The sequence below is a fragment of the Pelecanus crispus genome, chromosome 1, assembly GCF_030463565.1.
Source record: "Pelecanus crispus isolate bPelCri1 chromosome 1, bPelCri1.pri, whole genome shotgun sequence".
Taxonomy (NCBI): Eukaryota; Metazoa; Chordata; class Aves; order Pelecaniformes; family Pelecanidae; genus Pelecanus; species Pelecanus crispus.
This window is the reverse complement of record NC_134643.1, coordinates 35,306,644-35,320,699: the sequence shown is the minus strand read 5'-3', so window position 1 is coordinate 35,320,699 and position 14,056 is coordinate 35,306,644. Positions and strand designations below refer to the sequence as shown.

At 39.7% G+C, this 14,056-nt stretch overlaps 1 protein-coding gene across 1 annotated transcript in view; it reads right to left on the bottom strand.

The window, feature by feature from the left end:
* ANO6 (anoctamin 6) overlaps nt 1–14,056 on the bottom strand; it is a 119,203-nt gene that overhangs the window by 11,578 nt on the left and 93,569 nt on the right. The window contains 9 exon segments of the mRNA XM_075727890.1: nt 397–494; nt 1,065–1,234; nt 2,118–2,343; nt 3,819–3,896; nt 5,371–5,516; nt 8,882–8,942; nt 10,197–10,302; nt 11,763–11,897; nt 12,325–12,440. Of these exon segments, the coding sequence (XP_075584005.1) occupies nt 397–494; nt 1,065–1,234; nt 2,118–2,343; nt 3,819–3,896; nt 5,371–5,516; nt 8,882–8,942; nt 10,197–10,302; nt 11,763–11,897; nt 12,325–12,440 (1,136 nt within the window).

Here is a 14,056-nt window from a genome sequence, read left to right as displayed (position 1 = left end):
AAATGAGCTGAATTAGTAACTTAGGCATGATTTTTAAAAGCCCAATGTATAACAACAAATCATTCCACTCAATATTAAGCAACAGTATTTAGTTTAATATTTTCAGAGCTTCTGCTACCTCAGTTTTAAGTATCCAACCTGAAACATATTCAGTCTGATTTGCAAAGGAAGCATTTCTGATTAGAACTAAAATCAGTCAGAATGACGGAGACAGGAGCTCAGAACTACCAGACCGAAAATATCCAAACTGTCTAAAAAGGCCCCAAAAGACTAGTCTTATTCTTTTAGAATACAATATGCGCCTATCAAATTTAGTGACCAAATGCCTGAACGCATCAAGAAAAAGCAGAATCTTCCAAATATGAAAGAGCAGATTACTTAATCGTTCGAACTTACGGAAGGAGCACTTCCTGAATGTTGTTCCAGATTGCTTTACCTCCTACTATGATGGCAAGCTGAGTTGTGAGTTCAAGGAGACACCCACCTGGATCACACTGAATATTGGGAGAGACATGAACAATTTTTCAAGTTGGGTAACTTTTCAGGCTTGAATAAAGCATTTAAAATAATGCATTCCTGTTTTATTATGATAACATTTCTTAAAGCAAAGCAAGAAGACTGTTTAGGCAAACCTTTCCTGTAATGTATGCAAAAGCCAATTCCAGGCCACATATGGTCATATGTGGTAGGTTGACAGGACACTAGTGAAAGACTGAAATACCAGGTGAATTCATGCACCTTTGTACTCTGCTGTCACCGGGCAAGGGTCACCCAGCAGAACAGGAATGCTTCTACTGATGTTCTCCCTTTCCCCTCTGTGCTGATTCACAGGTTGTTTGGCCATTGGAAAATAAGCTTGTCTGGGTACATATAATACATTTCTCAGCCCAACTGGTCTCGTGTCATATTCATTTATGCTAGGGATTACTAAGGAGGCAATTGGCTTGGGAGGCAGTCACTTTTTGAACCCTCATGTTAAATACGTTATACACTCCTAACTGCAGCAGAATACCTGGACCAATGGCTCGTGCTGTTTAAAAACAAACGCTATCATACATTCTTACCTCTTCATTGCGATACTTTCCTAGCCAATAAACTGGATTTCCAGGGTGACCTACGAATTTACCCTTAAAGAAGGCTATGTAGAAGCATGAAGAATAGTAGTTGACAAATTGGAACAAGAACATCTTTGTGGTCAGACTGTTTTCATAATCGGTCTGTGTCCTCGGAAGCTCTGCAATTAAAGAAAAAAAAATGAAAAAAAAGCCAACCTACAAGTAACCTACAGGCTGCTTTAGAGCCTCAGCTGGAGAAGTACGTGTATGCCTTGTATTCCTTAGTATGACTGAGAACATTATGAATTAGAACGTACATAATCCCCATGTATACACTGTAACCTTTATGCTAATTCTAAAACTGTATGTGTTGTAAAAAGGAAAGAACCTGTTCCTTGACAATAAAGAAAAAGAATAAGCACAAATTCCGATAACTCGGGAAAAAAAAGCACCCAAATACAGCACACTCAGGAAAGATGCAAATGTAACACTTTGAACTGATGAAACAGTATTAAATGAAACTATATTAAAACACCGCACTACTTCACACATCGAAAGTAAAATAGCTACTTTAATGTTGATAGCCTGGATATAAAGAATAATAATATTTGTAACTGTTTATCTATTTAATAACATCGGAATGGTATCTAGCTTTGGAACAGTGACCTTATTTCATTTATTTACAAGAAAATAGCTATTCTCCCCATAAACAAAAGCTAATGTAATTGAATGTGTTATGCGTTACTGATCTGTTTTCATAAAGCTTGGTTATTATAGTAATTTTATTTGCTTTGTCTGTTTCACAAGCACAAAACTGTAAACAATTGATCTTTCATGCTGGCTATACAAGGAGTTTTCAGGCAAAGAGCTGAATATTATATTCCTTTGATATTGAGAAGATCTGTATTTGAAAATTTCTAGATGGTATTGTATGATTTGGTGGGAAAATTCTGAAATATGTGGTACAGGTGTTCATTTATTGGAGTTCTTATTATACATATAAATGCTATTTTTCCTTGCGGTTTACCCCAAATTTCTATCTGAGGTACAGCAGCAGCATACCAAAGTCAGTAATCAGGATTGCCACTTTTTCATAGATGACATTGAGAACCATAATGATGATAAAGCTGATGAGTGAAGCAGTTACTGAAGTGGCTGTCTGCGGAGTCAGGTACTTGCGGATTGCCTCCGTTCCGTTAACGTGCTGTGACAGCGTTGAAGAAAACACCAGGAAAACCGAGAGCCTGTAGACAATGATTCCAATAACTGAAGCAATAATCAAAAGAATCTGCCAAGGGAACACAAGAAAGATGTTAATATTGAACCACTGGCTTTGGGAAAAAGTGAGTTTGAAATACTTTTTACAATAGGCAAAAGGAAACCGATTCTGTGCCTGTCATTCCATCGCATAAGCTGAGTGCAAGAGGATGCTCAAATAAGATAAAAGGCAATAAATTTAGAATACATAAAAGAAGCCTTTTTTTGGTGCAGCATAGTCAATCTGCAGGAAAGAAAAGAGATGGTCTAGTTTATGACTAATAACAAAGTTTGTACTGATGCAAGCGAAGATAATGAGATGTGCAATCAAATCTTATGCCTCGAGGCATGTGATGGAAGAAATCTCCCTCTTTTGACATTGGTCAGTTGGCAGGATGGCAAATGTACTAGCAAGTCTGCATTAATTATGGAGGGGGCTGTACCTTCTCTTTCACATGATAATATTACAGACTACAGACTCCTCAAAAGGAATAGACAAATTTTAAGCCAAGTCCTGTAATCTGCAGGATTTGTAATAATGATCCATGCACCCCATCTTGCTTGCCATCTCCTCTCTTTCTGCTTCTCCTCCTGCTTTTAGTTCTCTAGCTATTATTCAGATTGAGGTCCGTAGAGCTGTGCGTCTTTTTTTTCACTACCTACCCCCTCCCTGCACATAATAAGAGAGTGCAGTAACACAAATGACAAACCCAGACCAAATCTCTTCCCTTCAACCTGAAGTCCTGCCTATTTAAATCCATCAGCAAGCCAGTATTCTTTCCTTTGTGTTTCAGATGTGTTAACATGGAGGACCTCCTGGGCTACCAGCCACCACTCTATCTCCTATCTGTCTCCTGCCACCTAGGATGAGGTCTTTTCCAGCTGTTTGTGCTACAGGCGAGGAGGACATGCAGCATGCTAAAACACTGAGCTTTTCAGGGTGACCTCTCTGGGCATGCTCACCATGTTAGATATTGTTTCATGGGTGACTGGACTGCTTTCAAGTTTTAGTTATAATTGAAGCAGCAGCTCTGGAAGATTAGAGAACACCCAGCTTTGCTCTGTTAAGTGAAACGAAAACCCTGAAAGAAGCCCAGGACTGTGAGACACGATATTGAAGCAAACGGCTGGAACAAGTAGGACAGAAACTGGCAGGGAGGAGAGTATACAAACCAAAGTCTTTCCCCTGCTCCCCCCGCAAAAGCAAAGACATTTGTCTTAAAATAATGAGGGAAAAACCAATGGACCACATCTACAAGCATAACTCACAAGCTACACCAGCAGGATATTTTGACATATTTTCTATTGACTGTACGCTAATGAGTATTCAGTGACTACAGTTATCTTTTCCTTGTGGGTCCATACCTTATGGGCTTGGCTTATGCATCAGATGGAAATCCAACTGAACTTGTTCCTTTGTTACCTTTTGTTCAGTTCAAGAGGATCTTTTTTTAGACACTTACTAGAGAAGTGAATTCATGAGGTGAAAGAATAAGAGAACTTTACCCAGAAGAAGACTGCACTTGTACATAAAGTCATCCTTATGCACCTCCCACAGGCAGTGTATGGCACATATTCTTCTTGCTGTAAAAGATTTAGAAACAGATCAAGGATGCACCCAATCTTTTCTTCCTATTTTTTGGGTGCTGCAATTAAACCCTTTATGATATTGAGGGCAGAAAAAAGAACAGAAGTCTCTGGTTTTGTTTCCTTTCCTGCTTTGCGGTCCTGGAAACGCACATTTATTCATGATTTCAAAAGTCTTGCCTGATTACATGTGTCTTTTTCTTTGCTGCCCATTGTAACATCAAAATTACTTCCATAGAGGCTGAGTGTCCTCAGCTCTTACTGACTTCAGCTATGACAGGGTGCACAGTCCTTTTCAATGGGCCCATCCTTCTTGGCTGATCATGGCATCCAAGGCCATTAGCTTTCAAACCTCATTGGCTAAAGTTAGCAGGCACTAAAATTTTGGTCCTTGATCTCTGTATTTCTCAATTTATCACATAGGAACAATGGGATGGCTTCCCCAAAGAAAATGCCTACCTCAGTGTGGTGGTGTGAAAATTCACTGAGTCTTTCTAGGATCTCTGAGGATCAAAATCATTATGTTTTAGCATACTCTTCGCTCTTTGGCCTGTCTGAAAGGAACTTTCTTGCTATGACTTTATACATTAAAGGTGGCATAGGTTTATAAGCTTTTAAAAAGAACCAGGTTTTGTGTAGTACGAGATACAAAAAGAAGGTCTATATAGGATAGTTCCAACTATGGCAGTTAATTTTGAAACTTTTCAAGTGCCCTCTAATAAACATTAGTATAATGTGGATGGAATGTGAAAGCAATGCAAATGATCAGATAAAAGTCAGAGTAATATATTGACAGAGAATAGTAAAAAGTAAAGCTGAGCTGGAGTGAGCTACAGAAGCTAAAGCTACTCAAATTGTATAATAAATAGAGATCTAAACTAAGATCCTCATAAATATGAATCCTATTTCATTGAAATGAGGATTACCCTTGTCCCTGTGTTAGCTGTTATTAATTGTAATTGCATCCACATGCACTTAGCAACAATACCTATTTATACATGTTTCAAACAGAAACGTCTTTGGTTAAAAAACCAGTCTTGGCATGATATATAATGTAACATCTTTCCCTCTGTTTCACCCTTTTTTCTTGATGCATTCTTAGGGAAAGATAGTAAATGGTCTGTGATCTTGGCCTCTGGCAGCAACACTGAATCATTTCTTGAGGGATTTAATAAAATAGACTTAGTCTCCTAAGCTGGGGACGATGCCTGCTTCTGTTTATTTATGACACAGGAACCTCAGCAGTCCAAGATCCTCAAACAAGCAACTACTTTAAGGTGCCTACAGTTAAGTATAAATTCCCTCCCACACATCTGTACTTTATAAGTTCACTATTTCCAGGCCAGTTTATCAACTCTCCTTGAAGCACTGCTGATTTATGCTGCTCAAGTCTAGATTCACCATTTTCATAGTGTCCTCTCGCAACATGTCTATTGCAGTAGCCATCACCAGTTATCAAAATACTCCTTACCTGTGTGATTTCATTCATTACTACATGAGTGCACTGAGCTTCATATTCTGGGCGAACTTGTTCTTCTTGGTCTAAGTACTCAACTGTGTCCCATTCATACTCCAGTTCAGCCTGCCGACGCTTCCAAAACTCCAAAAACAAAGTAACTATCCAGAAGATAAACAAAGTAAGCAACACCATGTCAGCGCTGGACACTGCTTGACCCCCTGGGCTATAACATGTGGCTCAGTTTTCCATACAGATTTCCACAGACATGGAACAAAACCCTTATTGGCTAATGTGATGGTGAAAATAACTGGATCTACTTTGTGCAATTATTGCTTTGGATATATAGGTACTTTAATAAGAGAAACCTGGGGTAAATAGTGTTGTAAGCATATGCTAAAGAATAAAGATGAATTTATTTGCTTTCTTCCTAAGGCTAGAATATGAGCACTTTGGATTTCATGTTATAGCCTGCTTTTGAAAAATTTTATCATGGGATGCGTAAGAAAGCAAGTTGGTTGGATAGGTGAAGACAAAAATGTTGGAGAGTGCAGGACTTCTGGAACACAAGAACATGGTATGCCAAAAATTGCCCCATGGAAAAGCTCATGTTCATTCAGTCTGCAATTTTTGTGTGGAGAAATTATCAGTTTGCAAACTACAAGAACCAATGATGGTTCAGGTAAAGTGGTTGAAACACAGCTATCTTTCCTCCTCTGCTAGCAGGAATCTGAAGGGGCTGCAGCTCTTTTTGCAAGGCACGGAGCTTAGAAACCCTTTGGGCTGGGTCAGCAGTTTCCCTGGACTGTGCTCCTACAACTGGAAGCACTGGGGGACCACGTACACGCCTGAGTGTACTGGCTAGACACGAATCCAGACAAACTCATTACCTTGGCCTGAGACATGATGCAGGTAGATCTGGCAGCAGAGGCAATGACAGACCCAGCTGAGAAGGCTGGGAGGAGCTCAGGATGATGGGTATCAGTACCACGGTCCCCAATACACCCAGATGATTTATTACTGAGGACCGTGCATCCTCAGATTAAATGAGTGGTGTGGCTCTGCAGCACTGCCTCTGGGAGGAGTTAGTATCCCATCACTGCACTACTCATTACTCTCATTGTCTGGGAGTAATTAACCCTAAAAGTGGGTTTTTTTTCATTAGTTTGGCCCCTCATCCTGAATGATGGAACATCAATGGCATGCAGTTACAAGTCCAAACTTTAAAGGTTATTTCCAAAATCAGGTGTGGTCAATAAACCCCAAACTGAAGCATTTAAAAACCAGAAAACTCCCTGGGTTGGGCTGTGAGATGACCTTGGCATCCGCACACAGGCAAAACCCCAGGAAAGCCTCTTCCCCTGATTATTCAGGGGCCTCTTTCACAAGGACTTCTTTGCTACTTCACGCTTAGAACCACAAAGGCTATTCCAAGCAGTGGGCCAGAGGATCACATCTGCCTTCTCCTGCAGAGAAGGAGATTAGTCTTCCATAAACCTCTAACTGCTGCCCAGCCCAAGTCACGGGAAGATACAGGCCATCCTGATTTGCTCCAGCTGCAAATCCAGCTGCTGCTGGGGACTCCAGAAGTGCAGGGCCTCCTTCTGTGATAGCTTCTGTGCTAACAGTGAAAGAAGAGCACATAACATGGGGGCAGCTCTTTCAGCCCCAATACAAAGGAAATTTCTACTAGCTAAAATAAGCCAGCAGCCAAGTTGCATCTTCCAGAGCAAGAAAGGAACTGCTGCTGGATTTGACATTTTATTTGGAACCAGCATTTTTTTAACAGTGGAAACAAATGATGTTTCAGAATCAGGAGATCCGAGTGCTAATTCCACCTCACATTGGTAATTTGTGGTGTCCCCTTTCACGTGTCCCTCAACACTGCTACTCAGTATGGCCCAGGTATTCTGCCACCGAAGCTGTGTCACTAAGGACTGAAAGGAAATGCCTCCACTGGAGAACATTTGTTTGTTTAACTGATCTTGTTCAGGGAGGGGATCCAGTGATGGCAGCAAGTGAAGTGGAAGTTGCCTCTTGTTCATGACCTTTGCAAATCTAGTCATACCATCATGGGAGAAGTGGCAGAAGTGTTGGTCTAGAGCATTAATGTATAGAGGGCTAATTCCCGAGGCCAAATTCCCTGGTGTTTTATAGTGCTTTAAGATCTTTGAAGGGAATACATTAAAAAAAATGCAATTATTAAAAGTGTATGGATGATAATGATGCAATAATATATCTAAAATTCTAATACTAGTTTAATTGTTTTGGACCAGGAGGTCTACAAAAGTATTAGAGCAAGACGAAAATTACAGCTGGAATTGCACCAGGACCATGGGTCATTTGGATTCGGTACAATTTTGACTGAATTTCTGTAATACAATTCACCTCTTTATATAATGGAGTTATGACAAGAATACTAATAGACCTTGCAGCCGTCACTATAACCATGTGGCTTAACTTTGTAATTATTACTCTTGGAACCATTCTTCAAAACAGAAAACACAATTTTAATTAAAAAGCAAATTGCAAATAAATTAACATTCAGATGACAGGAGAAGATTACATTCGTATCAAACTTCTAATTTTCTTTTATTTTGAGAATTTCCTGCTGGTATTTTGATTTTAGTGTATACTTTGAAAGAAATCTTTTTGAAATTATATGTTTCATCTTACATTTCTTTAAATTAGTAGCTATTTTGAAGCGCTTCAGGTCATCATAGGAAAATAAAAATACAACACGTTTTACGAAGAAAGCAAATTATGTATTCTTGTCAGCCTACATATGAGTTCAAAACGTTACATGGCTTATTTTCTCTATTTCCTGCATACAGACCTAACATTGAACTTAGTTTGGTAATTTCTGGATAAGGCAGTGCAATAAAAGCTGGTTAACAAAGTTGCTAATATGAACAAATGAAACCATTTCTGGGAAAATAAACCTTGCCTAATACCTTGCATACAGCACCAAGTGGTTTCACCCGTGGGAAACATCCTGGTTTCAGATACATTTTCTCTGCTAAAAGATAAATCTAGTGCTTGTAACTACTACACTTTTTATAATCAGTTTCTTAAATAAAGACAGGAGGAAAAAAAAACCCTGGGAAATATAATAAATGGCTATTTTCCAATTGCCTTGTGCGGTCACACAGCTGTTAATAGGCACAGGGAGCTCCAAAACTCTTTGGAAAAAAATCCAGCTCCCCTGCCCGATATACTTAAGCATGTGTCTGGCTCCTGCTGGGTGAACATGAGGCAGCTCTAATCACTTCTCTTGGACTTTTCTCCATGTCAAATGAAAAAACCCAGACACTGAAGACCAACTTTAAGTTCTACAATTTTTTGTTTTCTTATGGTGCTAAAAAAGAGTTCCTGTGAATGTACGCGTCTTTTACGGAACTACCTGCTAGTGAATTCCTGAGTGCTATAAAATGAAGTCACTGCAAATTTATCCATGTTTTCTTGGTTGATGCTGGAGGCTTGGCCAAAATTAGATGACAAACCACAGCTGTTGAAATCGACTTACCCCATATTCCCATAAATACTGCAAACACCAGTGTTCCAAAACTGTCAAATATACAGAGTTTCTGGGAAAATGGAAAAGAAAAAAAAGGCTTAAAATACAATTGACCATTTTTTTTCTTCTACACTGACACAGAACAGAAGCTGCTTACTGAACATGTTGATTTTTAGCTTTATGTAGCTTAATAATCTTTACTGTTATTGTTTCCTCAATTTCTGTCAATGTACACCACCCTCCAGTAAATTAAGGAAATTAAATGCAAAGTCCAGAATTAAAAATATACGCCAAGTATGCAGCAAGGGGATAGTAAAATGGTGTACTATCAAACTTCCTTCCATCTGTTGCATAGGAAGAGGAAAAACAGTGCTTCTGGTCTGGGAACTCAGTATAGAGTTATGTGTTTTTAATACAGCCACAAAAAGGCAATGGACACATCTGGTTCTCATGAGCAGGATGACAACAAATCAAGCTATTTAGTAAAAACACATTCTGATGAGATACCTCGGTGGTCACAATTTGCCTTTTCTTTCCATCATAGCCTTTTCCCTGTAGTCTTGTTTCTTTTACCCTTTAAGTGTGCTGAAGCAACACATTAAAGCCGGGCAAAATATTTGTGATGAATAGCTGAAAAATGGCAGTTTTGGGAGTGACTGAATCTATGGAAAGGAATGACAGAAGGCTAACATTAGCCTACTGAGACAAAGTAGTGGAGGAAGACAGACAGGTTCCTCTAGTCAGGAACCCAGAGCAAGAGACTGGCTGTGTCACGGCTAACAGGACATGGCTGTGTCACAGCTTCTGTCATGGCCCACATCAGCTTCTCCATGTACCCCTCTCCTCCTTGACAACACGGGTCAAATTCAAGGCACGTATCCAGATAACTTCTTTGGGGAAAGAGGGGACAGAATTTAGAAATGTTAAAACATGCTTTAAACATTTCCTTAGCAAAATTGGTTCAGAGCTACTGAGTCAAGACTTTAGTAATTGAACATGGGTTCTCTTTTTTTCCCCCCAAAATGAAGAAGTCCTCCAAAATGAAACCAAAGGGTTTATTTTTTGATTAAAACCCCCTGTTATTCCCATATCAAATATTTGAGGGCTATGTGAAATTAAAAAAACCCAATTTTTTTCATCTTAGATCAAAGTGGAGCAATTATTGTTGTTTCTTCAAAATTCAGTCACTGTATCAAAAGGCACAACTATTTGCAGTTCGAGCAATTCTGCAGGACATTAGTGGAAGAACAACATTGTTTTATACATAGTATGAGAGAAAATGCAACTAAAGTTCAATAGCATGTCTACAAGCTGTAAATGTTACCTTGGAAGATTCACAAGTGATGGTGAGGTTCCAGTAGGTACATACTTTATCACACTGAGGGCACATTATGATATTACCTCCTATGTTGGGATCACATACTTCTTGGCTAAAAACAAAACTAGTCAGTCACTCACCAACACTAAATTCTTTAGTCCTTTTTCGCACATGAGGACAGTGCAATAATCTCAGGGAAATGAGAAATAATTTACCACTGATCTGCTCTCAAGAATCCACCCCCCGCCCCTGCCCCGCCCCTGGCAACACATCCCCATTTCCATTCTTAGTACTCATCTCAAAAAAAGGATGACATGAGGGGAAAATAATTTCCATCCCTTGGTGGTAATTCTTAAAACTGCTCACATTAAAAATAAGACAACTCTTCAAAGATCTCACTCTTAAATAGGAAACCCACACTTGCATGCCCACGTGGGCTATCATAGCAAGTCTAAGGGGAGAAGGAAGAGGAGCACTGCCTACCAGAGCAAGGAATAGCAGCAGAACTGAAATGGCTACCTAGTCCCTGTGGTCTTCTAAGGAGGATCAGATTGGAAAACGTGACGAGGAGGGCTGCTAGGGTGATTCAAGGAATGGCAGATCTGTCTCCTAAGAGATGGCAAAAGACTTTGGCTTATCTAACCTAGTACGGTGGAGGCTGAAAGGTGATGTAATTGCTTGCTATAAATACATCAGCGGGGTAAACACCAGGGAGGGAGATGAAACTACTTAACTAAACGATAATACTGGCACAAGACTAGATGGGTATAAATTGGCCACAAGAGTGGAGCCCTGGAACAGCCCTTCAGCATATTTTGTAAAGATGAACACCCTTCCTGACGGGGGTATGCAGTGTGATGGCCTGCAGAGGATTTGGCACAATGACCCAGGAAAAAACACCTGGGTCATGGTGCCATGGTTGAATTTCATCATGTTCTGATGAGGGAAGCTGTGTCATAATTAGCTCAGTTGGTTAGAGCATGGTGCTAATAACGCCAAGTTCACAGGTTCAATCCCTGCTTACTGCAGGGGGGTTGGGCTCGATGATCTCTCAAGGTCCCTTCCAACCCAAAGCATTCTGTGATTCTATAACTATGCCTCCCCTCCCAACGTATCCTGGGCAGCTGAGGCCCCCTGTGCTGTTGCTATTCCTCTAGTCTTCTCTCAAAATAGAGGAAAGAAATTTTGGGGGTTTTAGCAAAGTCTTTGGATATCTCCTTTAAGGATCACCATAGTGAAAATGATGTGTTACAGCACTTAATGTATTGACTTCTGACTGTCACCCTTTCCTACATGTTTCTGCGCTAGGTGTGGTGAACCTAGTGCAAAACATAAATAAAATGATGAAATAACAAACTCTGAGATATCTACAGCTGTAGCGGTCCGTGGACATCCATTACTCTTCCAGCTCACATTTTATGCCTTTACCTTCAAATCCACAACCGTTGCTGTTCTCAAATACTTTCATTTTGCCTCTTTTATTATGCAGTGTCTTGCAAACCCTATAAGGTCCCCCTCTGTAGGGGACTGATCAAAATTGCATGTAATATTAAAATAGGCCTGATCAGGTACCTCCATGTGCAGTTGTCCTTTGTCAGGCATCCATACAGAAAACAGGCAACTCCTACAACTGCAGCCACAATCAGCATATTAGTGTAAAAGCCCAGCCAAGCAAAGTAGATTCCAATTTTCTCTCCATAGTATTTCCTGTGGAGGGGAAAGTTTTTTTCCTGAAATGCAAGTAGATTCACATTTCTGTTTCAAATGGCTTGTCATTTCAGACATTTTGTGCCAACTCGCATTGTCATATTCCTCTGGTTTGAACTTTGGGATTGCAGAAGTATTAGAGCTGGGTATTTCTATCACCCCTTTTATGCTTTTATAAGAGGATAGGAAGCAGAAGAAAAAAAAGAAAAAGAGAGAAAGATCATACCTTGCAAAGAAAAAATTCAAGCAGTTGCCTTTTCATTAATTGGTTTATTATGAAACTGTGCTCAAAAAATGCTCCCATGCCTAAGCTGATACAGGCATATGTACTCAGCACTGAGCTATGCCTCTTTGACATCCCCAAAACCAGAACTGTTATGTAAATTCCCAGTTCTGTCTGCATTAGTCCAGCCCCAGTCACACCAACCTGATGAAATCCAGGGGTTGCAGTTTGAAAATATTTTTAGGATGAGCCCATTCTCTGTAGAGAAGATACCGTTCACTTGGGCAGTCAGGATCGGTTGACGGGTGCCTAAAACTAGACTGCAAACCAGAAAGAGCATGAGAAGATACCATTAATCTTACCAGCACGGATCAGCTCTTGCCTCTGCAGACCACATGCCATGAAGCCAGAGCCTGGAATAGCCTTTTTGCCCTGTCTCACTTCAAGCCAGGAAATGGAGCAGGAAGGCAGCTCTAGGAGTGCACCAGGATTCACGATAGAAGGTGTTCAGAAAGGCACCGAATGCTGAAGCAAACACTTTACATATGTGAGCTGAAAATAACACAGACTCATCATGAAGTTAAATGTAAGCACATGTCAGCGGCTTGGCACTTAGGAATAGAAAACAGAAAAGGATCCATTCTAATTAGAGAACAGGACTGAATTAAAATGGATTTTAAGTGGCTCTAAGATGCTAACACGCTTTGCTTCAAAATAATATTGCACTGGAATGAAGGCTGGAAAGTCTGAGGGATAAATCCAGGGCTTCTGGTCTCTGTTTTAAATTTAAAAGAGAGTTCACATGGAGATAATCCTTGTGTTTTTACTAGGTTATTTGAAAACCTATTTCAATAAAGCCTATCTTATTTGAGGGAATTTTCCATTCTATATGCGTGATGCAAGAAGACAAGTGACATTTGTAGAAAACTATAGGCTACTTTTGATTTTCAGAGTAGCTGTGATATATAATTTTAATTGTATAAAAAGACAGTCATTAATTACTAGGCATACTGAGTCCAAATTCCCCATGCCATGATAGAAATAGCCTGCAAGGCAGGTTTTAAATCTTTAAAAGGAAACCTTAAAAATGGATAGTCATGAATGATATTAATTCTATCCTGTAAAGCTTTGGGTTACTTACAAGAAACATGATTTGTCTTGATTCTGCCTTAAAGATTTCTTTGAAATCCTTGGAGGCCTCCTGAATATTTTAAGCAGAGTCCAAACAGCTGAAGTAGTTACCGTTCTTGACCTCCCATGTTCTCAATGTCTTCTCAACAGAACATACCTCAGACACGGAACGGTGACTCCAATGGGGAGATGATGTGGGGGTGTAGGGATATAACATATAATGCAGAAAGTCAGCCCTTAGTCTTTGCTTACTGCACCCCATCTGCAGCCTCCAATGGGGTTTTTCCTTAGTCAAATACTCTGAAGTCTGATTTTTTTTCTCCTTCATTTTCTTCTTCTGTGCTATTGCTAGCCTTTGTATGCAAAACGATTTTCAGTATAACTTGTTTCTTTAAATGATATACTTCAAAAAACTTCAGAAGTGTTGACACAAAAGCTGGATTTCTTATTATTTCAAGATGAAATTCAGCACAGTTAAGCTTTTCTCCACATGACTCTGACATGCCCTGTGAGGGACTGGCTGGACAGAGCCTTTCTGCAGAAACATGAGTTTCCCTGCACATATGTTGCAATGTTTGGGAACTGTGGGAATGTTTCTCACTGTGTGAGACTGTCTCGCATCCTGAGATGAGATTTGTATTCAACATCTTTATTAAAAATGTTAATATTTGATATGAATTTTAATACGGAAAAATTGAATACTAAAAAATGGACAATATTAAAATTGATTTAGAACTGATGATACAATGTGTCATGGGAACTATCACTCAGGCCAGGCACTTCACTGAACTACATCTCCCAGACA